This window comes from Tasmannia lanceolata, unplaced genomic scaffold (assembly GCF_043159265.1).
Source record: "Tasmannia lanceolata isolate RefF3 unplaced genomic scaffold, GAP_Taslan_0.1 ptg000015l, whole genome shotgun sequence".
NCBI classification, from domain to species: domain Eukaryota; kingdom Viridiplantae; phylum Streptophyta; class Magnoliopsida; order Canellales; family Winteraceae; genus Tasmannia; species Tasmannia lanceolata.
In genome coordinates this window covers 17,724,946-17,749,201 of record NW_027518692.1, presented here as the reverse complement: position 1 = coordinate 17,749,201, position 24,256 = coordinate 17,724,946, and the positions used below count along the sequence as shown (strand labels likewise).

The 24,256-nt window shown below is 38.9% G+C and overlaps 2 protein-coding genes across 2 annotated transcripts; both read left to right on the top strand.

The window, feature by feature from the left end:
- The first annotated feature begins 6,435 nt into the window (after positions 1–6,435).
- LOC143847068 (O-fucosyltransferase 20-like) lies at positions 6,436–11,828 on the top strand. The gene is made up of 6 exons (XM_077355738.1): positions 6,436–7,147; positions 8,427–8,595; positions 9,052–9,141; positions 9,691–9,974; positions 10,121–10,379; positions 11,121–11,828. Exons 1-6 carry the CDS (start codon positions 6,561–6,563, stop codon positions 11,361–11,363), a joined length of 1,632 nt encoding a protein of 543 aa, XP_077211853.1. The 5' UTR covers positions 6,436–6,560; the 3' UTR covers positions 11,364–11,828.
- Positions 11,829–16,986: 5,158 nt separating this feature from the next.
- Positions 16,987–23,474, top strand: LOC143891806 (uncharacterized). Its single transcript, XM_077396321.1, has 4 exons — positions 16,987–18,244; positions 19,385–19,921; positions 20,027–20,197; positions 23,368–23,474. The coding sequence occupies exons 1-4, from the start codon at positions 16,987–16,989 to the stop codon at positions 23,472–23,474; spliced, it is 2,073 nt and encodes a 690-aa protein (XP_077252436.1).
- The last annotated feature ends 782 nt before the right edge of the window (positions 23,475–24,256 follow it).

The following is a 24,256-nucleotide window of genomic DNA, read 5'->3' as shown; positions in this document are numbered from 1 at the left end:
ATCTCATAGTTATATTATTGCCCGTTTGGATACCTCCTATTTTGTATTTGGATTGGAATTGAGTTTCGAATACAAATTGAATAGATCCAGCAGCTCATGTAGAGGGAGACAGAGAGGGAAGGGGGTACTTCCTAGTGGAGGCCTGGAGGGGAGAGGTTGAGGAACAAATAGGGTGAAGGAAACTGCCAGATCTGTGGATTTCCAATTTCTTATTTCCACAGCAAATTTAGAAATCTGATTTTTTTCATTGTCAGCTGCTGAATTAGAAATCCAAGAATTTGATATGATCCAAATTACAATGCAAAAAGGGCTGCAAATGTGAGAAATCCAAATCAAAATCTTCTCAGCATCCAAACGGGTCCTTAGATTTCCAAAAACTGCCAAATCTAAGGAACTGGAATAGATCCTTAGATTTCCAAAACAGCTACAATAGTGAAAAAAAAATCCGATTTAAACTCTGTTCTACAAGGCATTATTTGGAAATCAACATTTGTGGCAATTACCTTCACCCTCGTTGTTCCTTGACCTTGCTACAGCAACAGGGAGACTCTCTCTCTCTCTCTCTCTCCAAACAAACCGGCAAAACCACTCCGACCCACCAGCACGTCCTTCCTCCCCTATCCCTGCTGACTCATACACCTAGGCCCACCGTCCCTTCTACTCATCCCCTTCCATCCAGTCCCGCCACCCTTCCATTTTCTACTGTAGTATGTCATAAAAAGGGAAGGATAGGAAAGCCATTCAAAATTTTGTTTTCTCTGTTGTAGCAAATCGTGAAAGGAGGACAGGGAAACGAAATGCCATTTAAAAATTTACTTTACTAGATGATATTTTCACTCCCCATGCATTACGCGCACGCTCCCCTTATAATGTGATTTGACGTGAAAAGTGGGCAACATGAATGCTTTTTTAGTTCAAATCACGTTATAAGGGGGGCGCATGCGTAATGCAGGGGGTGAAAATATCATCGCCCACTTTTTATTCTTCTTATTTTTTTATTCTTATCTTCTTCTTTTACCTGTAAACAAATGACGAAAACCCAAGGTAAGTCATGAGGATTTCCAATTCATATCTCATCCCTTATAACTACGCACCTTTGTTTGGTTGCGCAAAATTTGTAATGACTCAGGGGTTTTGCTTGTCGTTTGGGTGTCATGTCAGCAAAACTCCTTGTTTGATTGCTATTATAGCATTGAATCCTTGGAGACTATCATGGATGTCTCCTGCAGTCCTGCTTAATCATTGCATGACCCTAGTGTCCTCCCAAAAAAATCCAAGCTAAAAACTCCAAAAAAGAGAAATTTTGCTTAGATTTCTTGGAAACGATGAACCTCTCTCTCTCTCTCTCTCTCTCTCTCTCTCTCTCTCTCTCTCTCTCTCTCTCTCTCTCTCTCCACTCCCTCTATATTGATAATGACACTCCGTGCCACTACTTTACCAGGTTGAAAGCAAACACTACTTCCACTATTATACGAGGTAAGTTCCAGGTAAATCCTCGAAGGCTCTATTCACTTGTCTTCTCTGGAAAAGAAAGGAAAGGAGAACCCCATAAATTTTCTCGAGAAATCTATTTTATCGTTGTTCGCTTGCTTTCTCTGGAAAAATAATATTTGATGTGGAAATAGTTTGTGCCCCCCCCCCCCCCCCCCCCCCCGCAAAAAAAAAATTACGTGGAAAAGGTGGTTTCCCACAAAATCCCCACTTCGTTTTCTCGCCAAAACAAGAGAAAATTCTTATTTTCTCGAGAAAACTTAAAAAATGTGTCGCTCTTTCGATTGAACTCTCACCTTCTTCGACAGTTGCAGCGACGAGACCTATTCGGCTTCCTTTCTCCCTCCGGCGACAACAATCTTCCTCCCTCCAGCAACGTTTTCGAGGTATGACCGTTTCCTTTTTTTCCGAAAATCCTGTGATTTTTCCCCTATCTGCAAGTCTTTTTTTCAAAAAAAAAATCTCTTTTATTCGAAGGGCCGGCCTCCTTTCGCTTTGATCTACAAGATCTATAGTTGAATTTGAGCAGAAAGGTTTTTTCTTTCTTTTTTATGATCTAGGGTTTGTATTTTTAAGGTTTTGTGTTTTTTTCTTCATAATAAAGATCTGAACCCTTCTTAGTGTAATTTTTTTTTGGTGTTTGTGGTTTGATTTTTTTATGCTTATAAGTTTTTTTCTTTGATAGCAAAGTGCTGATTTTTTAAAGTTTAGATTTCTTAATAAACGATTTTTTATGGTTCCCAAAATTTTCTCCGCCAGTAATTTCTAATCTACTGTTTGGGGTTTTAAGGCATGATTTTTTGTCTTTATGTACTGTAAGTAATTAGGCTTCTTTTTTGTGTTTATGATTAGATGTTCTAGGGTTTTCTGCATATTTTCCCTTCCTTTCTGGGAGAAAACAGGTTTCCCGTCACAGTTTCTTTTCCTTTCCTTTCCATTTTGCCAAGTCAGATTCCTTTCCTGCAGCGGGAAAACAAGTGAACAAAGTCCAAGGCTTGTCTCCTCCCATGAGTCCATGACTACTTATACCACTACTCTATGAGGTAAATAATTGTAAACAAATAGAGCATAAGTGTTTCGTGATATTGGGAAACCATTCTTTGCAGTGCTTTTGCTTTTTTGTGTAGAGAACAAAAAAAAAGAGCGTGTTCATGTGAAACCTAACTCTCAATATCCACTTCTCTAAAACTTGCCTGTTCGAGCAATAAAAAATGGAGTTCCAAAGACAAAATAAAAAGCTTAATTAATAAAAAATACTAAAACATTGTATGCTTTTCAATTATCATCTTCTATTTTAAGTTTATTTTTTATTTCTCCATTGGTGGGTTAGGTCTTAGCTGCCATTGAACTCGTGACCTTCGCGACGCTAATGTGCCGAGAATCTCATTATTATCTAATCTTAGTGTTCCTTTATGACAATATCAAAATTAGATAAGACATATATTTCTTAATATTTAGATGCAATAGTTAGGAGTGGGGTTGGTTATGTGTTTCAGGTGGCACAGATGGCCAGCTTTATCAAGTTGTCTTTTACAAGAAAGAATACCCTACCACTAAGCTTTCTACCTCCAATATCCACTGAAATATATGCAATAATTGTTATAAAACTCGATGCAATATACGTGTGCCATATTATTTAGTAAATTGGATATGAACAAAAGGAAAGCAAACTAGAGCATCTAATAAAATAGAAAAAAGGAGAAACAAGGTTGCGCAGGGGAGGTGGAGAGTGGGGAGGGATGCCTGCATCTCCTTCCCCCTCTGTTTTAGAAAGAGTAATTCGGTTGTTTTATCCTAAAAAGTTAGGGTGTTGGGAGTTTCTTGTTAACTTGGTAGTTTTGCCAAAGTTGCATAAAACTCTGTACTTTTTCATTTAATTTTATGCTTAGTTTGAAAAGAAATCCACTCAATATGTGTTGCCGTTAAAATCTAGACTGAAGTTCTCAGAAGGCGACCAACGCTGAGATGACTCCCAGAATGAAGATCTGCAATAGCGAGCACGGAATAACGTAGGAAAATCGCCGGAGTTTGGATTCTGGGGAGGCTCTCCAATGCCTAAGTTAAAATGGGCAACGGATACAGTGACTTGAAAGCAAAAGAATGGAATTTGTACGTTGTCTTGGTCCCATTTTTATAGAGCTAGAGTCCTCAATAAATTAAGAAAGTTACCTCTACGGGACTTTCTCGTAATTGGCCAACTTTCTTGAAATTTCAGTTTCCAATATTATCCTTTGGCGGATGTGGTTTTAGACCGTAGTTTATGGTTTCTAAGGGTGACATACAAAATTACCCCTTCACCCTCTCCAACCTTTGGGTCGCGCGTGCCCTTTGATTGGGTTCTAATTTTTATCCCCCAACAATGTGGTTTTGCATAAAACTTCATAATCTGGGCATGAGTAAATCAAGAAATAGTTATAAAATTTTGTCGCTGAACTAAAATGGTGGGAGTTATAAATAACACATTGTCCAAACTGGTTATCTAAAAAAAAGGTGAAATTTATAAGTTTCTTGTAGAGTTTGCCAAGGGAGGGCTCGCTTTTATTAGGTAGCTTGGTCGTGACTCGTGAATCACCTTTAGTTTTCTTGTAGAGTTTGCTAAGCTACATGATAAAAAAAATAAGAGTAGTTTAACTGAAGAAAGAAACATTTTATCTCCCCATAGTTTATATCCATAGATCTCGATATCAACTAGAGTTTTGTTTGCTGAAATAAATAAAATACTACAAAAGCAAAAAAAAGAAGATCACTTTTTATCATATTGGCTGATAAATTTCAGTGTTGTGCCATGAAAATCATAGATTGTTTATCAATCCTGCCCTCTGATCTGATGGCCCTTGTGTTAGATGACTCCTCTGGAACTTTGTATACTAGATTGTAGTTCCCATGTCTATTTTATTCTCATTTGCTGTGTTTCTAGAGATGCTCTTGACGAGCCCTTCTCTCGTCTGTCTCTTTATCTGTTCAATGGTTTCTTCCATTGTTTGCTGTTGGTTTTGTTGGAGCCTGTCCCACAAACTGTTGGCCTTTGAGTGTACTTCTTCTCTTTTTAATGATATCCGGTAGGGATCTTGCCTAACCCCAGCTTACCCAACAACAAAAAACAAAAGGGTTTCAAACCAAATATTGGACTTATCATTATCAATACAATTTTTTGTAATAAAATAAGAACATTAAAAGTGATTATCTCACCAATAAAAACTCACAATCAAATTTCCTGGGCTACACTATAAAACAAGAAAGGTCCATCTATCTATTTGATGGACGGTAGGGATTGCTTTATACACTCAATGTTGATTCGACCATGGAAGACAAATTCAACTTAATTATTGTTGGCCCCAGTAGGAAATGTTATAATTGCCCCCTTTTCTTCGTTGGGCCACCCCCTTGTAGTTTAAAAATTTTGGATTTCGGTCAAGATCCAAACCGAAATTGAAGAAATTTTTCTTCAATTTCTTCAATTTTGGCAAAATTTGAAAACAAATATTAATTATTAATTCCTTTACCAAATTTCAGCTGAAATTTCAGCCCAAAAAATCGGAATTTCAAGCGTCTTTATCGAATTTCAGCTAGGTCCAAAATTGCCCTTGAAACCGAAATTTAAAACCTTGGTCATAACTCATAAATACAGTAGACCGCTGGCCCAGGGAAAAAGGGAGCTAATAATATATCACTTCTCTTTCCTGAAAATACGAGGTCACAACTAGGGCTGCAACTCGAGCCGGGTTTTACCCGACCCGCATCGACCCGACCCGAAAATAGCCTGGGTTGGGTTCAGGTTTCATGGGTTTCGGGTCGAGCCGGGTTCAGCATTCAAAAGACCGCATGAATCTCGGGTCGAGCCGGGTTTGAAGGGGCCCAACCCGACCCGACCCGAGTTACATAAGTTATAGTATGTACATTTTTTTCTATTGTTAGTTAAAAGTTAACAGTGAAAACCCACGCACCCACTGTTATTGTATGTGAGTGTAATTTATGCTTCTATGAGTTGAGTTGATTCAAGTGTTTGATTCAACATTGATTGTAATTACAACATTGTTTGATTACAACATTGTTTGATTCAAGTGTAATGTGAGTGTAATTACATCATTGTTTGATTCAAGTGTAATGTGAGTGTAATTTTTGCTTCTATGAGTTGAGTTGCCTTGCCAAACAAGAATTTTCCTTAAAAAATTGCGTCAACGTGAAAAAACCCGAACCGACCCGACCCGACCCGAGATTTATCATGGGTAGGGCCGGGTTTGGGAATCGTGGGTTTTCCGGAAAAAAACCCGACCCGACCCGACCCGAGATATTTCTCGGGTAGGGTTGGGTTCTCCAAAACCCGACCCGCCCGACCCGAGTTGCAGCCCTAGTCACAACCATGTTTTGATAATTGCATCAACACATAGTCTATTATTTAATGAGCTGTCCAAGGTTATTTCAATTCCCAAAAAAGCTCTCTAAAGCCTATTAAAAAAAGAAAGGACAATATGGGTCAGTGCAATTATCAAACATGGTAGTGCCAAGATCAGCACCGTAGACGAATTTTCGAGTGTTCGCTTTGAGAAGTTGACAACTGTCAAAAGCAGGTTTTGCATGTGATCTGCAGCTCTTTTCCGACATGTGTGCTATAAAATATGGACAACTACGGATATTCCTCTGCCTCAGATTTTGTCGCGGAATAATAATAATCCATGGATAGAGAGGCTAGAGTGATCTACACCATTCCTTTGGTGGGCCCACCGATGAGATGATGTGACGAGAAAAGTAGATTGCACTTATTGGATGATCTCAGCTTAGATCTTAGAGGAAGAAAAGGGGGCGAATGTACGAGTTCCCTTGATATTAGAGTAACTTTTTTAAAGATAAAATTGTAGCTTTCGTAGTAACCAAAAGAAAAGGTGGTGGCAATACCATAACTAGGTCCGATGTTTAAATTCCGTCCAAAACTTCTCGCTCGTATTTCGCGTTCCCGCCGTCTAAAAACTAGTTCTGTATAAACTATAAAATCGCCCCTCTTTTCCTCACTGCCTCTCTGCACTAAGAGCAGAGCAAAACAAAACAAAAAAAAGGCCTTTGAATCCTCTTTAATGGCGAAAAACAAGAACAAGCTCTCATACATCTCAGTCCCTTCCCAAATAATCCACACTCTTTCCTCTTCATCGCTACAAAATCTCCTCATCTCTCCTAAAAAATCTTCCAAAAGCAAGAACAGATTCTTCACCAGTACCAAAAACCCTAAGTTCTGGTTCTTCTTCCTCTTCATCTTCATCTTCACCTTCATAGAAATCACAAAAATCACCTTAAATCTCGATCTTATACTCCCGTTCTCTCCTTATCCGTGCACGACTCACGAAGGCCAAATAACTTGGATCAGAAGCTCTGTTCTACCATTAGATCTGAAAAATTCAAAGATTGAAGGAGATCTGAAGGAGATTGAGTTTTGGAAGCAACCTAACGGATTAGGTTACAGGCCGTGTCTAAATTTTAGTAAAGAGTATAAGAGATTTAGTGATTTGGTGGCGAGGGAGAGGACAAAGTATCTGATGGTTGTGGTTTGTGGAGGGTTGAGTCAGCAGAGAAATCAGATCGTTGATGCTGTAGTCATTGCGAGGATTCTTGGAGCTGCTCTTGTGGTTCCGATCTTGCAAGTCAATGTGATTTGGGAAGATGAGAGGTAAGAGAGAGAAACAAATTTGAAATTTCTCTATACATTTGTGTATTTTGTGTTAGTTTCCTTTCCTTTTTTGTTTTTTTTATGAAATTTCTATAACTAATTTATGAATTTGTTTTTGTTTTTCCATTTTCACTGTAATGAAATTTATTTGTAGATCTTCGGACGAAGAAACTACTTAAAATTGAAAAATAAATCCAAGAAAAAAGGTCGTTGAAAAAAATTTAAAGCAGAGAGATCAAATAGTTGAGAGAGAGAGAGAGAGAGAGAGAGAGAGATGACTAAGGGCCTAAGAGTTTCTGTCATAAATTTTTAGTTTTCTATTGGGTAATTTGCTCAGGGTAAATTGATTAAGGCCCTGTTAGTTTTTTATTTTGAGAACCGATTGTGGATCCAAAACTGATTATTGGACTCAAATTTGAACTTAAATTTGAGTCCAATAATCAGTTTTGGACACAATCCGTTCTCACTATCCAAAACAAACAGGACCTAAGAGTTCATCTGGCCGTGACGACAAAATCAGTTCTCTTGTTGATGTCTGAGATTAACTATTTCCCTTTCACTCATTATTCTCAGCCATTACCCAAAACATTAATGGCTGATTTCTTGTACAACAGAGCCCCCACACGACACAGAGCTTAGTCTACTTCTTGATTTAAATCGGCATGTTGATGACTAAGGGCCTTTTTGGATATCTATAAATTTGCTTGCATATAATGTTATACTTCAAATGATTTTGAAGTTAAATATGATCTAGTTTTACAAATGATATGTTTAGTTAATGGCTTCCAAAGTGAACTTAATGTCCCATTCACAAATAAGATTATCTTATTTGTGAATAAGGACTGGTTTTGGTAAGCATCCAAAGAGGCCCTAAAGCTGCTCTTAATCCACCCTTTATTAGGAAGACACAAAGCAATCTAATGTATCATCACTTTCACTCTCCAGTTGGTGCACAGACCCATTGATATAGATGGTCTGATGGAATGGGCCAGCTCTTGGAATTGCACTAATCCATTGATCAGATGCTCAGGATACTTAGATTGGTTCAATTTTAAGCATATAGTCTATTCAGAAGGAGGCTTATCAGTTAGTTTGTTCAGATCGATGGCCATAAGCAAATGATCCATTGGACCGTAGAGATTGTTTATGGACCGGCTCATTTTTTATATATTTATTATGTTTTTGAAAAGTTGTACCATATCACCCCTCATTGGCTTATTATGCTCGAATGTAGCTTTTAAGTGATGACATTAATGTTTGATGTTCTTTTCTTCAACAGTGAGTTTTCTGATATTTTCGACTTGGAGCATTTCAAGAAAACTCTTGCAAACGATGTCCACATAGTTTCATCTCTTCCTTCGACACATTTAATGACAAGGCCAGTGGAAGAGAAGCGGACTCCCCTTCATGTGAGTGCTCGATGGATACGTGCAAGGTACCTGAAGCGGGTGAGCTTCTACACATCCTTCTGCAGCTGCTATCTTAATGAGGCCAATAATGTGCCTGCCTTGTTTCTAAGCTCTCAATTCAGTTTCCAAGGGAAATGAGAATGACATTCCTTTATTTTGTGAATGCATGCATACTTAGAAGTCATAATCATACTCTACACACGCACAAGTCGACTCTAGGACATTGAATTGTAAAGTAACTATATCGCCATCTGATTTCTTATACCATGATCTTGGGTGTCCCAATGCTTCATTCGGTGAATTAAACAGATTTGTAGGAGTGCTCTTTGGTACCTTTTTTTGAATCAGGAGTGCTCTTTAGTATGATCTTTAAAGCATTTTTTTCCTTGATGATAAGGTTTTAACAGTTTTAAATAATTTGGATGATAAAGTTTCCTGTGAATAATTTCTTTCTATAGGATATTGTCATCGAGGTAGTTCTGCTCACTTTTGCAGCTTAACAAGGAAGGAGTATTGCTTTTGCGAGGATTAGATTCCAGGCTGTCAAAGGATCTCCCTTCTGACCTTCAAAAGCTTCGGTGTAAGGTAATTGTAGGTTCTGCACTTGCTGTTCTTTTGCTTTTTTCTTTTTTTTTGTTGTAATAAACCATTATTTCACATGGTAATACTGAGACTATTTCCTTGTTCAGGTCTGATAAAAGGCCTCAATTATTGTTTTTCCATTGAGAAAGAAGTAATTGCTGGGAATAGTTTCTTAGTGAGTTGGAATTTATGAAGCATGATATTATCCTTGTATTCAATAGAAGAAGTTTTCACAAAAATCAGCTATCTGAAACTCTATCAACAACTTGAAACACTCACAGAGTGGACCTAACTCTAAAAATTTCAGCCAAGTAACTCTGTTTTTTAAACATGAAAAACAAAGTTAAGCTTTCTGAAAACTTGATCAAGTAGTAAAAAAACATAGTATCCATAAAATGTAACCATTCAGATTACATAATATAACTGTTTAAACTCAATAATTTCAATCCAGTACCCGACTGAGTTTTCAGTCAACTCAAACTTGGGCCTGTCAAGCTCAAGATTTTTGGTGCACCCTAGACTTGTTCTAGTATCATCTTTTAAACATTGTAGGTGGCATTTCATGCATTGAGATTCTCAGCCCCTATTCTGGAGCTTGGAAACAAGCTCGCAGAGAGAATGAGGAGCATGGGGCCATATATCGCTCTTCATTTACGCATGGAAAATGATGTTTGGGTGAGAACTGGTTGTCTACCTGGGCTGAGCCATGAGTCCGACGAGATAATCAACAATGAGAGAGAGTTACGACCAGAGCTCCTAACCGCAAGATCTAACATGACTTACCATGATCGCAAACTTGCCGGCTTATGCCCCTTAAATGCTTTAGAGGTCACAAGGTATGGCTCAGAATTGCTGTAATATCTGCTATTTATTGCTATCTGTTGGAAAGGGAAATATTGTTTATTGTTTCCTACTTCTGTTTTTTGGAACTCCATAATTCCTAACTAATTCAACCGTATCTATCTACCTAATGTTGTTTTAGACTGCTTAAAGCTCTTGGAGCTCCAAAAAATGCTAAGATATACTGGGCTGGTGGAGAACCATTTGGTGGTCAGGAAGCCTTACTACCTCTTACCAGAAAATTTCCCTATTTCTACAACAAGGAGAACCTGTCCTTACCAGGTGAATTGGTTCCATTCGCCAACAAAGCTTCCCTTCTTGCAGCCATTGATTACGTAGTTTCTGAAAATAGTGACGTTTTCATGCCGTCTCATGGCGGGAATATGGGCCATGCCATTCAGGTACTGCCATTATAATTAGCACCGTTGCTACCATCATCATCTTATTGCTTAAGTTTCACTACTTTTAATCCTTGCATCCAGTCAGCATTTCTCCAGTTGTATAAACTGATCGCCGTACAAATATGCCCAAAAAAAAAAAAAAAAACTCAATAAAGATCTCGAAAAACTTCGGTGTAATTTTGTTTTGCATTGAAAACCTCTGGTGTTATCAAGTACATCAAAATGTTGAAAAATCTGACTGCAACATTGGTTTTTTAAAATAAAAATATGAGACCAGACTACTTGAAGAACATATGGAAGGTTGTTAACTGGAAATATGCCAGAGAAGTATACAAGAAAGAGTCATATTGATGTAAACCTTCAGTGATCTTTACAACTTCCAGTTACTAAGGTAGTAAGTGTCCAATAATGATGCCCTTTGTGATATTTCTTGCTTGATACCCTTGTAAGTTTGGATTGCATCTGTTCTTTAAAATCATGTTGGAACTGTTCAATTTTTGAATTATTTTGGGAAAAAAACTTTGGTTTTCTCAACTCAAAAACTTTGTAAAGTACTCAACCAAATTTTGAGTTGACTACGTCAAGATTCAGTTCAGTTTGTACTTCTAAACCCTGATTTTTTGGGGGGAAGGGTTTATGTTGAGCTCAAGTGTCAAACTTGCTGTCTAAATTTTGGAATAATTAAAAAAACTCAGGCCTCTTGAGCTTATACTGACCACTGAAAAGCTATTGGTGATACAGGGCCAGAGGGCTTATGCAGGGCACAGGAAGCACATAACCCCCAACAAAAGAGAGATGCTCCCTTACTTTCTAAACAGCACTCTACCTGAACCGGAATTCAACGTGATCATAAAAGAGCTCCACCAAGGTTCATTGGGTCAGCCAGAGATCCGAACCAGCAAGGCCGGGAGGGATGTCCTAGCATATCCTGTTCCAGAATGCATGTGCAATAACTACAACTCAAGACCAACACCCTCTTCATAATCCATTGTAAGTCCTCTTCATCAGATTGGATTACAAGGGTTACAGCGCAGTATTTCCGTCCCTCAAAGTTTCAAGGCTGCAATTCCTAAGCTCACTTTGGTTCCATCAAACCCATTTTCAATGGCAGCTCTGCCTTTAAATACGTACAACACAATAAACATACATACGTAAACACACATACATGTATACATATACATGGGTACTTGTGTGCATATATGTACGTGCATCTGTTGAGATTTGGTGGGTAGAAGCAAAGCACCGAGAATCCGCTTCGCCCGTCTAGCCATTTTTTAAATGTTTATTTACTATCATTAATCTTTTTTGGCAAAATCATTACAGAGGGAATATTTTTGTATTCTTTCTAGTGCTTGTATGTATAATGAACGATTAAAATATGTGTACTTGTATAAATAAGAGTACATAGGTACCTTCCCTTCTGCTGAGTTGTTTAGAAGGCACTTTCCATTTTACTGGTTGGGCAGGTAGTACGGGCCCTCTGGCTTCCAGCCATGTGCTGTATGGCTCCGCAAAGCAAATGAAGGGAAACTCGAAGCTTTCAAACCATTTACCATGGCTGAAGGTTGTGTATACTCTTTAAAAGTCAAGTATTTTAGCTTGAGTTGAAATTGTTGTCTGTTAGAGGTTTGTCTAGATATGCAGTTGGGAAATTATAACAAAAAGATGTTTAAATGATGAACTTGTCTAAAATTTATGGTAGCAGCTATGCCAACAACTAAGAGTGCAACCTCTAGGGATCCAAACCCAACCTGAGGGTGGCAATACCAAAATCATGACACCCATTCTCTTTGGAAGTTCTAATCTTACAAACATCTTATAAGCTCGTCATTTATACTCTTGAGAAAATCTGTCGGGCAAATCAATCCGATCGTGCACAAATTAAACGGAAAAGTAAAATAATACAAGCAAGCTACAAGATGAACGCCAAGATTTTACGTGGTTCGGCCAAGCCTACTCCACCGGCAAGAAACATGATCTTCCACTATGAGAAAACAATATGCAAGGATTAAAATGGATTTAAACCAAAACCCAAAACATGCAACCCTTTCCTTGTTTCTCAAACTGAAGATCGTACAAGAGTAACCCAAAAGAAAACCCACAAGAGAATACCTGAGAAAAATCCCTAGAGAATACCCGAGAAGAAACCCAATTTCTCTCTCTCTCTCTCTCTCTCTCTCTCTCTCTCTCTCTCCTCACTCTTGCTTTGAGGCAGCCAAACACACCTCACACAATCTCTCGCTTTGTACGTTTCCATTTTTGCCTTCTTACCTTCCCACTCAAGCAAAATAGTGGTGGGGGGAAATAAGGCAACTTTCCCAACAATCTCCACCTTGGCTTATTTCCCAGCTACCTGAAGATTTTCGGTTGATGTCGTCGTGGGTCCGTTATCACCGCAAACACACCCTCGAATCACCTTGGTTCTGACTCTTCCTGATTCAATTAACACAGCTAATGCACATGTGTAGCTGTTAACCTGTTGACTCACCTAGTCAACCTTGGAGAGGGATCTCGATCCATCCTCCCCAACCCAGGTACTGTCATCCTCTCACCATCGTCTGCAACGTGGAAACCCATCTCTGCACCAACTGTGAAAGAGACCCTACATGTGCACGCACTTCCACTCTGTTTCCAACTAGCCATCGAGATCATAGGATTACTAGTCACCGTGTCCCCAACCAAATGATATAATCCGCCATACTTCTCGCCTTTCATTAGAACCATACAGCCACATGTGATTTTCATGGCTCCACTTGCAGTTGAAATCCTGCAACCTCTGGAGTCCAACCGGCCAAGTGATCCTAGATTCCTTCGCATCTTTGGGACATATGCCACACCACTCAAAGTACGAACCAGTCCATCAAACATCTTGATCTTCACCATCCCAACTCCTGTGACGTCACAAGTAGACCCGTCACCCAAGGACACTACACCCGCCCTTGTCTCCTGGAACGTATCAAAATATTCCCTCCTAGAGGATACATGAACAGAGCAACCTGAATTTAGAATCCACTCATCATGAGAAGTGTGATTATCTGAGAAGACTGTGAGAACGTCTCCAAACACTTCGCTCTGCATATTCGTTATTGCCACCATAGCATTCATAGCACCATTGTCCACCTGATCAGCTCGTTTTGGACAATCCCGCTTGATGTGGCCATATTCCTTGTAACGGTAACATTGCATGCCCTTTCCGTTGACTCTGGATCTTGACCTGCCTTTTCCTGATCCCATGTCAGACGACCTTCCTCTTTGATTCTTACCATGAACAACCAACCCATGTTCTTCACTTCCATCAAGAAGAGGTTTCTTTTGCACCTTATTCGATAAGAGTGACGCCATGACTTCCTCTAACTTTATCGTATCCTTGCCATACAGTAAAGTTGTCACCAGGTTGTCATACGAATCAGGAAGCGAAGTAAGAAGCAAAAGGGCATTGTCTTCTTCCTTCAACTTTTCGTCAACCTTGTGGAGTTGATCCACAAGCCCATTGAACACCGTGATGTGTTCCAAAAGATCTCCACCTTCCTGCATCTCCAGCCCATACAATTGCTGCATCAGATACAACCGGTTGGCCAAGCTTTTTGACATGTAAAGCTTTTCCAACTTCTCTCATAATTTAGGCGCATCTTCATCTTCCATAATGTTAAACATAACGCTATCTGCCAAACATAGTCGAATCGTACTGACCGCCTTCGACTCAATGTCTTTCCACTCGGCATCCGTCATCTTCTCCGTCTTCCCATCCTTTCCTTTCAACGCCTTAGCCAAACCCTGTTGAAGTAGGATGTCCTTCACCCTCATCTGCCATAGGGTAAAATTGTCGATGTTGAACTGAGTAGAACTTGATTTTACCACCATCTTAGATTACTTTGCACTTCTCGGTGTATCGCTCCACCTCGAACAAGAATCTTTCTTGGACAATCTTTCTACTCAAAAAAATCGCTCTAACCGCAATCAAACCACAACACTCACGATCACTCTAACCGGCCTCGACGATTGCTCCACCTGAGCTCTGATACCACTTGTTGAGAAAATCCGCCGGGCAAATCAATCCGATCGTACACAAATTAAACGGAAAAGTAAAATAACACGAGCAAGCCACACAATGAACACCAAGATTTTTCGTGGTTTGGCCAAGCCTACTCCACGGGCGAGAAACACGATCTTCCACTATGAGAAAACAATATACAAGGATTACAATGGATTTAAAGCAAAACCCAAAACCCGCAACCCTTTCCTTGCTTCTCAAACCGAAGACCGTACAAGAGTAACCCAAGAGAAAACCCACAAGAGAATACCCAAGAAAAATCCCGAGAGAATACCCGAGAAGAAACCCAATTTCTCCCTCTTTCTCTCTCTGCTCTCTCTTCTCTCTCCTCACTCTTGCTTTGAGGCAGCCAAACACACTTTGCACAATCTCTCGCTTTGTACGTTTCCATTTTTGCCTTCTTACCTTCCCACCCAAGCAAACTAGTGGTGGGATCTAATTAACTCCACCAACATTTACTCAAGTGTCATTTGATGATAGGTCTGCTGTCAATATTTATCCTCCGCTACCTTTTACAAACTTAAAATTGACACTTTTCAAAAGTAAAAAAAAAATAGTCTGACTTGGCCAGGCTTGATACGGAACAAGTAGAGGTCAATCCTGATAAGGAAAATATTGGCCCAAATCCATTTATATAAATTCCTTTCTATTTTTCTTGTTTCCCATTACTAGTTAGTAATAACAGGGCAAGCTCAGCGTGTCTTTTCGATTTTTAATTGAGTGATGAGAGCTTTTTGAGAATTGTAATAGGTGGACAGCTGGTTAAAGAATAGTTCGCCTCAAATCAACCACCTCCTCATTCATTGCGAGTTTTCTCTGAGTTATTGTCCTTCAGTCTTCGGCCCCTTCGGAGTTTATTGGGTTCTTCTTGAGAGAATTGCATATCTTAATGAGTCATGGAGTTTTGCTCTCTGACCTCCCAGAGGAAGAGGAAGGACGCGGCTCTTCTTCTTAGCAGCTACTCTGTGGCTCATGTGGAAGGAGAGAAATAGGTGAGTGTTCAAGGACATGGAATGCACAGGTTCATAGACAAATCTACGCGATTGTGATTCAATGAGCTTCGGCTACGTCTTTGTTTTGTCCTTACATTAAGTATAGGAGGAAACTAGGACGAGTATCATCCTTGTGGAGTGCCCTTAGCCTAGATGGACACCTCCACCTCCACCTCCACCTCCAGAGAGAATAAAACTGAACTTTGATGGCTCAAGCTTTAAAAACCCAACTCTGGTGGCGCTGGTGGCAGGCTCAAAAACATGTATAGCAAGGCTTCATAGGCCCATTGGCAACAAGGGGGCTACCGAGTGGAAGTCTGAGCACTTCTAAGTTTGTTCAAGCAGCTTTGAGAGCTTTGAGAGAGTAGTTACAACAATTGATCATATAGGGAGACTCCCTCAACGTGGTTAGATGGGTGAGAGAGGGGGCTACATTTCCTTGTTGATTTCGCAGTTGCCTTCGAAAAGAACACACTGGAGGGTGCTAATACAGAAGTCAGGCATGTGGTTAGATGACAAACTCAGGGCAGATGCGCTTGCTCGGAGGGGTCAACAAATAAAGACTTCAGTTGTTTGACTTTCTGTTAGTATTTTTAAATCAAAATTAAGAGGGAAGATTCAAATTAAAGTTTTCCCTCTCTTATGTGGAAGGCAAAAGTCTTTTGCTTGAATGGGGACTTGAACCCAAGACCTCGGTGTGTGTGTGAACATTGTGCTCTCTAAAACCAAGGCAAAATAAATAGTCCCACATGGGAGCTTGAGAGAAATTTTCTCATCCATATAAGATGGAGATTTGGAGAAAGGCTTGAGCCTTCAAGGGGCTTTAGAATTTGTTGGGTCTTGGGCTTTTAGAAGAGCACAAGCCCATGAGTAAAAAACACACACGCGCGCGCCTCGCCGGGCCGGGCCGTGGTCCGGGTTTGGGTTTGGGTTTGGGTTTAAATGAAAAGGTTATTTTTATTGCAAAAAAACCGTTTTGATTTTTACCCTTTGGTTTTGATATGGACACACCACCTTAATTGCAAATAACCGTTTAGAATCTCAACGGTCCTTTAAGGGTGTGTTTTAATGGTGGCTCTCCCCAACAGACACTTTCAGGTCTATAAAAGGGGACGAGACAGATTGTTTTAAACACAGAAAAATACACAGACGTTTTTGCACTCAAGGTTTTTCTGTTCTTCTTCTTCCTTCGTTCCGTTCTTTCTGAGCACAGTTCTGTTGGTGATTCTGGGTGGGCCAGTCAACGAGTGCACGTGGACTGGGGCCAATTTCGGCTGTTTTATCTTGGAGCGTCGGTTCGCAAATCCCGGTTGCACCGGTAGGGGGCGGATACGATTCTTAAGGAGAGTGACCAGTGGCACGACTCAGCCTTATTCTTTTCAAACCAATTTCCAAAGGGTTTTCAACTAAACCGATAAGTTCTATTTTATTTTTGATTTCCAAACAGAAAGAGTTTTTCATTTCAAGTTGCAGATTTTTTGGGTTCGAATAAACCATAGATCAGATCCATAATCTCTAAATCTTACAACAGTCTTAAGAATCGTATTAAAATAGATCTGATCTTATGGCTTCTGATCATCAAAACCCAATTTCTGTTCTTCCCATCTCTGCTGAAAATTCCAATCCAAATTATGTCGTTCGAACACATGTTGGGAACAGAATTCTCAATACTGTTCCTGATTTTTCAAAAATCGAACGATTAACTGGTTTGAATTACAAAAGGTGGAAACAACAGATCTTGTTTGCTTTGCAACAAATTGGTGTTGCTTTTGTCCTTACCCAACCAAAACCAAAGGAAGAAACTGCTGAATGGGATAATGCGGATTATATCTGCAAAAATCATTTGTTGAATGGTTTGTCAAATGAACTTTATAATATTTATTATTCCTATGAGCATGCTGCTGATCTTTGGAATGCCATAGTAACTAAATATGAATTAGAGGATACTGGAAATAGGAAATATGTGATAGAAAATTTTTTAGACTTTACTATGGAAGATGTGAAACCTATTTCTGCCCAAATAGATGAGTATCAGTTTATTATTGGTGAATTAGCTAAGGAAGGTATGAAATTACTTGATACATTCGTGGCTGGTTCTCTCATTGAGAAATTGCCTTTGTCTTGGAAAGATTTTAAAATCGGAATGAAACACAAGACAAAAGAATGGACCTTAGACCAAGTGGTTGTTCGGGTTAAAATTGAAGAGAAAAACAGACTTAAGGATAAGCAACTAAAGGCCAAAGAGTACACCTCTAGGGCAAACATTGTTGAAACCAAGAATGATGGATCTAAGAATCTGAAACCGAAGAAAGATAAGAACTTCAAGAAATCTGGACCTAAGAAGAAAGGAGTCTGTTTTGAATGTGGGAAACCCGGACACTACAAGAAGGATTGTCGACACCGAAAGACTGGTTCATCCAGTGCTAAGGTTAATCTAATCGATGCAGATATGATTGCAGCAGTTGTGACTGAGGTGAACTTGGTGGAAAATCCAAAAGAGTGGGTGCTGGATACAGGTGCTACCAAGCACATATGTGGAGACCGAAGTTCCTTCTACAACTTCACTAAAGTTGATGGAGGAGATCAGGTCTATATGGGCAACTCACAGACCTCGAAAGTCATGGGCAAAGGCAAGGTCCTTCTGAAGTTAACTTCAGGAAAGATACTTGCATTGCAAGAAGTGCTGTATGTGCTGGATATACGGCGGAACCTGGTGTCTGGCGCGCTCCTCAACAAAAATGGACTGAAGCTCACTTTTGAAGCAGACAAGGCGATCCTTAGTAAAAGTAATGTATTTGTAGGAAATGGCTATAATGCCAATGGTTTGTTTATACTGAATGTACTTGAAATTATGAATGAAAAACCATCTTCTTCTGCTTACATAGTTGAATCTTTTGATATATGGCATGATAGACTAGGTCATAGAAGTGCACCTTATATTAAAAGACTTTACAACTTAGGTTTAATAAATGAAAAGATTGAACCTAGTAAAGAAAAATGTGAAATTTGTGTTGAAGCAAAATTCACTAAGAAACCTCACTTTAGTGTTGAAAGAAAAACTGAATTATTAGAGCTAATTCATAGTGATCTAGCTGACTTTAGAAATTTTGAATCTAGAGGAGGTAAAAGGTACTATGTAACCTTTATAGATGACTACTCTAGGTACACTAAAGTATACCTTCTTAGATCTAAAAATGAGGCTGAAGAAGCCTTTATCAAATATAAAAATGAAGTGGAAAATCAGTTAGATAAAAAAATTAAAAGACTTAGAACAGATAGAGGAACAGAATACTCTATAACTAAGTTCTGTGATGATAATGGTATTATCCATGAAACCACAGCCCCATACCAACCTGAATCAAATGGTATAGCAGAACGGATGAACAGAACCTTAAAGGATATGTTCAATGCTATGTTAATAAGTTCTGGTTTACCCTTAAACTTGTGGGGGGAAGCACTTTTGGCGGCGTGTTATATATATAACAGGATACCTCCAAAGAAGAAAGGTCAAATACCATATGATTTATGGCATAACAAGATGCCTAGTTTATCTCACTTAAGAGTTTGGGGTTGCTTGGCTAAGGTTGGAATACCTGAACCTAAGAAAAGAAAATTAAGACCTAAAACTTGTGACTGTATATTCATAGGATATGCTCAAAATAGTACTGCCTATAGATTTCTTGTTTTGAAATCAGTTGAAAATATCCTAGAATATAACACTATAATTGAATCTAGGGATGTTGAGTTCTTTGAACATCACTTCCCTATGAAGAAAGAAATTCCTAAAGAACCTAGTAATGTTTCAAGAAATCAAACTGAAACTGAAAAGGAATTGGACTCTGAGTTTCAAGAACTCAGAAGAAGTAAAAGACAAAGGAAAGAAACAAATCTAGGAGATGGGATGTTCACCTATCTAATAGATAAAGATCCTGTAACTTATATTGAAGCTGTAACTTCTCCAGATGCTGTATTCTGGAAAGAAGCTATAAAAAGTGAACTAGACTCCATAATAGAAAATCACACTTGGGAACTAGTGGACCTTCCTCCTGGAACTAAAGCACTAGATAGCAAGTGGATATTTAAAAAGAAGCTAAGACCTGATAGGACAATTGATAAGTTTAAAGCAAGGCTAGTAGCTAAAGGCTTTAAACAGAAGAAGGATATAGACTACTTTGATACTTATTCTCCTGTTGCTAGGTTGTCCACCATTAGGATTTTATTAGCTATAGCTTCTATTTATAAATTGGTAATACATCAAATGGATGTAAAAACAGCTTTCTTAAATGGAGATTTAGATGAAGAAATCTACATTAAACAACCTGAAGGATTCATTGTAACTGGACATGAAAACCAAGTTTGTAAATTAATTAAGCCACTGTATGGCTTAAAACAAGCACCTAAACAGTGGAATGACAAATTTGATAGTGTCTTAATTACAAATGGCTATAAGATAAATGAATCTGATAAATGTGTTTATAGTAAGTTTAATGGTGATGAAGGTGTAATTTTGTGTGTATATGTAGATGATATACTGATTATGGGTACTAGTTTGAACATAGTTAAATCTACTAAGAGATTTTTAATGTCAAATTTTGAAACCAAAGATATGGGTGAAGCTGATATAATTCTAGGAATGAAAATCATTAGAAAAGAAAATGAAATTATATTGTCTCAGTCTCACTATGTGGAAAACATTCTTAGGAAGTTTGGACAATATGATAGTTCACCTGCAAAGACACCTTTAGATTATCAGGTTCATCTAAAGAAAAACAAAGGTGAGTTGGTATCCCAAAAGGAATACTCAAGTATTATAGGTTCAATGTCGTATTTAATGAACTGTACTAGACCTGACATTGCACTAGCAATTGGAAAACTCAGTCAACACACACATAGACCAGGACATGAACACTGGCGGGCTTTGACTAGGTTGTTGAGGTACTTGAAAGGTACAATGAACTTTGGACTGCATTTTAGGGGGTTTCCTGCTGTCTTAGAAGGCTATAGTGATGCGAATTGGATCTCTGATTCAAGAGATTCAGTGTCTACCAGTGGATATGTATTCACCCTTGGTGGTGGTGCGATTTCTTGGAAATCGGTTAAACAAACATGTAGTACAAGTTCCACTATGGAAGCGAAATTTATAGCCTTAGCCCTAGCAGGAGCTGAAGCCGAATGGCTCAGGAATTTTATGGCAGATGTGCCTTTATGGCCAAGGCCAGTTCCTTCGGTGTTTCTACACTATGACTGCCAAGCTTGCTTTAGCCAAGGCAAAAAATAAGACCTATAATGGCAAAAGAAGGCATATTCGCCTGAGGCATAATTTGGTAAAGTAATACTTGAGTGAGGGAACAATAGCACTCGACTTTGTAAGGTCGGAGAGGAATCTGGCAGATCCTCTGACAAAGCCACAGATAAACAAGGTGGTTTATGAGGCATCGCAAGGAATGTGGTTAAAGCTCGTAGCATGAACCATTAGTGATGGACACCCAACCAATGTGAAAGGAGATCCCTTGAATTTGGTTCAATGGGTACTAACAAGTCACCGGATGGTTTGTTAACACTATCACCCCTACTCCTAGATGCAAAATGTTGGAAGATAGTGTTCACTGCAAATGAGAAAGGATGAGTTATATGCTCTTAATCAGTTCATAACCTATATTGGGTGGTATGTTACTTGCAGTGCATACTTGATGACTAACCTAAGTGAATGTGGAAGTAAGGCTGCCTCCTATGAGAATTTGACGAGTAATTCTCTAGAACATTCATGAGAACCAAGAGGGGAACAAGGCCAAAATGTTTCAAAACTGTGATTGAATCACCAAGGAATCGATGGTAGGGTGTGGGTGACAGGTTAGTCGGTTACACCTACGAGGAAAGGTTGAAGGAGTTTAACTTTACCCGTACTCGGTAACGTAATCTGTTTATCTTAAATATCGGTTGAAGTCTAAAAGACATCGGTATGAATCCACTCTATTATTCTAATGTGCTCAGATACTTCCGTTTTCAAAACTGTAACTGTATTTTGAATCTTGTGGGGGATTGTTAGTATTTTAAATCAAAATTAAGAGGGAAGATTCAAATTAAAGTTTTCCTTCTCTTATGTGGAAGGCAAAAGTCTTTTGCTTGAATGGGGACTTGAACCCAAGACGTCGGTGTGTGTGTGTGAACATTGTGCTCTCTAAAACCAAGGCAAAATAAATAGTCCCACATGGGAGCTTGAGAGAAATTTTCTCATCCATATAAGATGGAGATTTGGAGAAAGGCTTGAGCCTTCAAGGGGCTTTAGAATTTGTTGGGTCTTGGGCTTTTAGAAGAGCACAAGCCCATGAGTAAAAAACACACACGCGCGCGCCTCGCCGGGCCGGGTCGGGCCTTGGTCCGGGTCCGGGTTTGGGTTTGGGTTTAAATGAAAAGGTTATTTTTATTGCAAAAAAACCGTTTTGATTTTTACCCTTTGGTTTTGATATGGACACACCACCTTAATTGCAAATAACCGTTTAGAATCTCAACGGTCACAAAAATGACTGTTGGGAGAAAAAACGTTTATGGCTTTTAAGGGTGTGTTTTAATGGTGGCTCTCCCCAACAGACACTTTCAGGTTTATAAAAGGGCACGAGACAAATTGTTTTAAACACAGAAAAATACACAGACGTTTTTGCACTCAAGGTTTTTCTGTTCTTCTTCTTCCTTCGTTCCATTCTTTCTGAGCACAGTTCTGTTGGTGATTATGGGTGGGCCAGTCAGCGAGTGCACGTGGACTGGAGCCAATTTCGGCTGTTTTATCTTGGAGCGTCGGTTCGCAAATCCCGGTTGCACGGGTAGGGGGCGGATACGATTCTTAAGGAGAGTGACCAGTGGCACGACTCAGCCTTATTCTTTTCAAACCAATTTCCAAAGGGTTTTCAACCAAACAAAAAAGTTCTATTTTATTTCTGATTTCCAAACTGAAAGAGTTTTTCATTTCAAGTTGCAGATTTTTTAGGTTCGAATAAACCATAGATCAGATCCATAATCTCTAACTCTTACAACAGTTTCTTCTCCCTTGAGGGCTTTCAAGGGAATGTTTGTTGGGGAGGGTGAGGGTGAGGGTGAGGGTGTATGAGTTGTACATTCTAGTATTACCCTGTCAAAGGAAAATAGAGGGAGGTAAATAAATTGATTACCTTTTGTGAAGAGCATAGTATGCGAAGGGATCGGGTGAGTTTGTGCATTTGAATTGGGTAAGAAATTGCCTCCTCGGATGGGAGAAGAATTACCACATTCCTTTTGTGGCAGTTCTCTGGTGCAAAAGTGAGCCACATAATGGCTTTCCGTGACATTGCCAAGCAAATCCCTATGTTTTAAATAAGTTTTCTCTCTTGTTAGTGATGAAAAGATGTTAGGCATCAATCCCACCTGATCTTTGATCAGTCTCTAATAACATGCAAAATCCCACCTCAATACTTCTCAAATGTAAATTAAGTGTTTCTCATGTAAAATGTAAGAAATAAACATAGAGGAATGCTAGACTGATAGACGGATATAAACCAATGGAGTGCCCTTTTCACCATTTTTTTGAAAGGGCGCCTGTCATTCTAGCATTCCTCATAAACATATAGCAACGACTTTTATGATATACTACCAAATCCTTCCTAAAGACTCACATCATGATTAATTTTCTATTTGATCATTTCATATAAGCTTAGGGTATTTTTATTATTTTCTATGAGTGAAGTATTTCATCGTTTTCATGATATAGGGGTATTTTACTCACTTTTGTGAGATGTGGATATTATAGTCATTTTTAAAGAGATAGGTAATTTGAATTTGTAAGATTTTAAATCCAAATCCAAGGAGCAACAAAGCAAAGAGAATTGAAAATCTTGGACTTGAAATCTAAATCCTCAAGGATGTGTTTGGATTGCCATAATAATGTATTGGCATTGACATTCTAATCCGATTCCAGCATTTGGTTCAAAAAAATCCATAGAATCAGGGTATAGAATTGATACCGAGGCAGAATCAAAAGGGGCAAATGCTGGTGTTATTCTGATTTCGCCTCGGTCTGAATGAAAATTTTATTAGAAATACTTTAGTTAATTTTTTTTCCCATTCCTTCCATAGTATAATCAGAATATGAATCGGAATAACATGGTTATTCCGATTCTTAATTCCTAAGATCCAAATGCAGCTGAAAGGGTCATTTTTTTTTAATGATCACCAATTTTATTGCAAAGAAGACCAGATGGCCAAAGTACAGAGTAGAGAGCCACAAAAGACTAGAAAAAAAAAAAAAACAGTAACTATAGCTTAAAATTATGGGGGAAGTATATCAAACAAAGCCAAAGATTCCTTCAACACCCCTTCACGGCCAAACTATCGGCCACCTCATTTGCCGACCGCCGAAAGCGCTTAAACAGAGGAGGATCTCATCCAATTAAACATCTCATGAAAAAACCTATGGAATATCCAAGGATGTTTTTGTACCCCTTTTAGCCACTTCATAACGTTAAGGCAATCCCCTTCCCATGCAAAGAGGTCATTCTAATGGAATTATTTACAAATGTGGATTTGAAAATTCTAAATTTCAAATCCAAAAACAGAAATGATATATTCACGCCCTTTTCTTCCCCAGGCTACCCTCTAGTGGTTTAAAAAGAGGGGTGCCGGGGGAGAAAAGGGGGCATATATACCACCTCCCATCCAAAAATATCAAAATCTAATCCGAATGAGAAGCAATTGCTCCCAACATTTTCAGTTTCACCCATCTTCTGTCTTTTCCAGGACAAATAAAAATAAAAATTCGGGGTTAAATGCAACCATCAGGATTTGCTAGCGACTTTCGCAGCTGGCTG

Excerpts from the sequence above, each read along its gene's own strand:
- LOC143847068 (XM_077355738.1), top strand. The coding sequence starts at position 6,561 with ATGGCGAAAAACAAGAACAAGCTCTCATACATCTCAGTCCCTTCCCAA. Across the intron at positions 9,975-10,120 it reads AATGCTTTAGAGGTCACAAG|ACTGCTTAAAGCTCTTGGAG; the intron begins GTATGGCTCAGA and ends ATGTTGTTTTAG. Across the intron at positions 10,380-11,120 it reads ATATGGGCCATGCCATTCAG|GGCCAGAGGGCTTATGCAGG; the intron begins GTACTGCCATTA and ends TTGGTGATACAG.
- LOC143891806 (XM_077396321.1), top strand. The coding sequence starts at position 16,987 with ATGGCTTCTGATCATCAAAACCCAATTTCTGTTCTTCCCATCTCTGCT. Across the intron at positions 18,245-19,384 it reads AAATGGCTATAATGCCAATG|ATGCTGTATTCTGGAAAGAA; the intron begins GTTTGTTTATAC and ends TAACTTCTCCAG. Across the intron at positions 19,922-20,026 it reads TAAGTTTAATGGTGATGAAG|ATATGGGTGAAGCTGATATA; the intron begins GTGTAATTTTGT and ends TTGAAACCAAAG.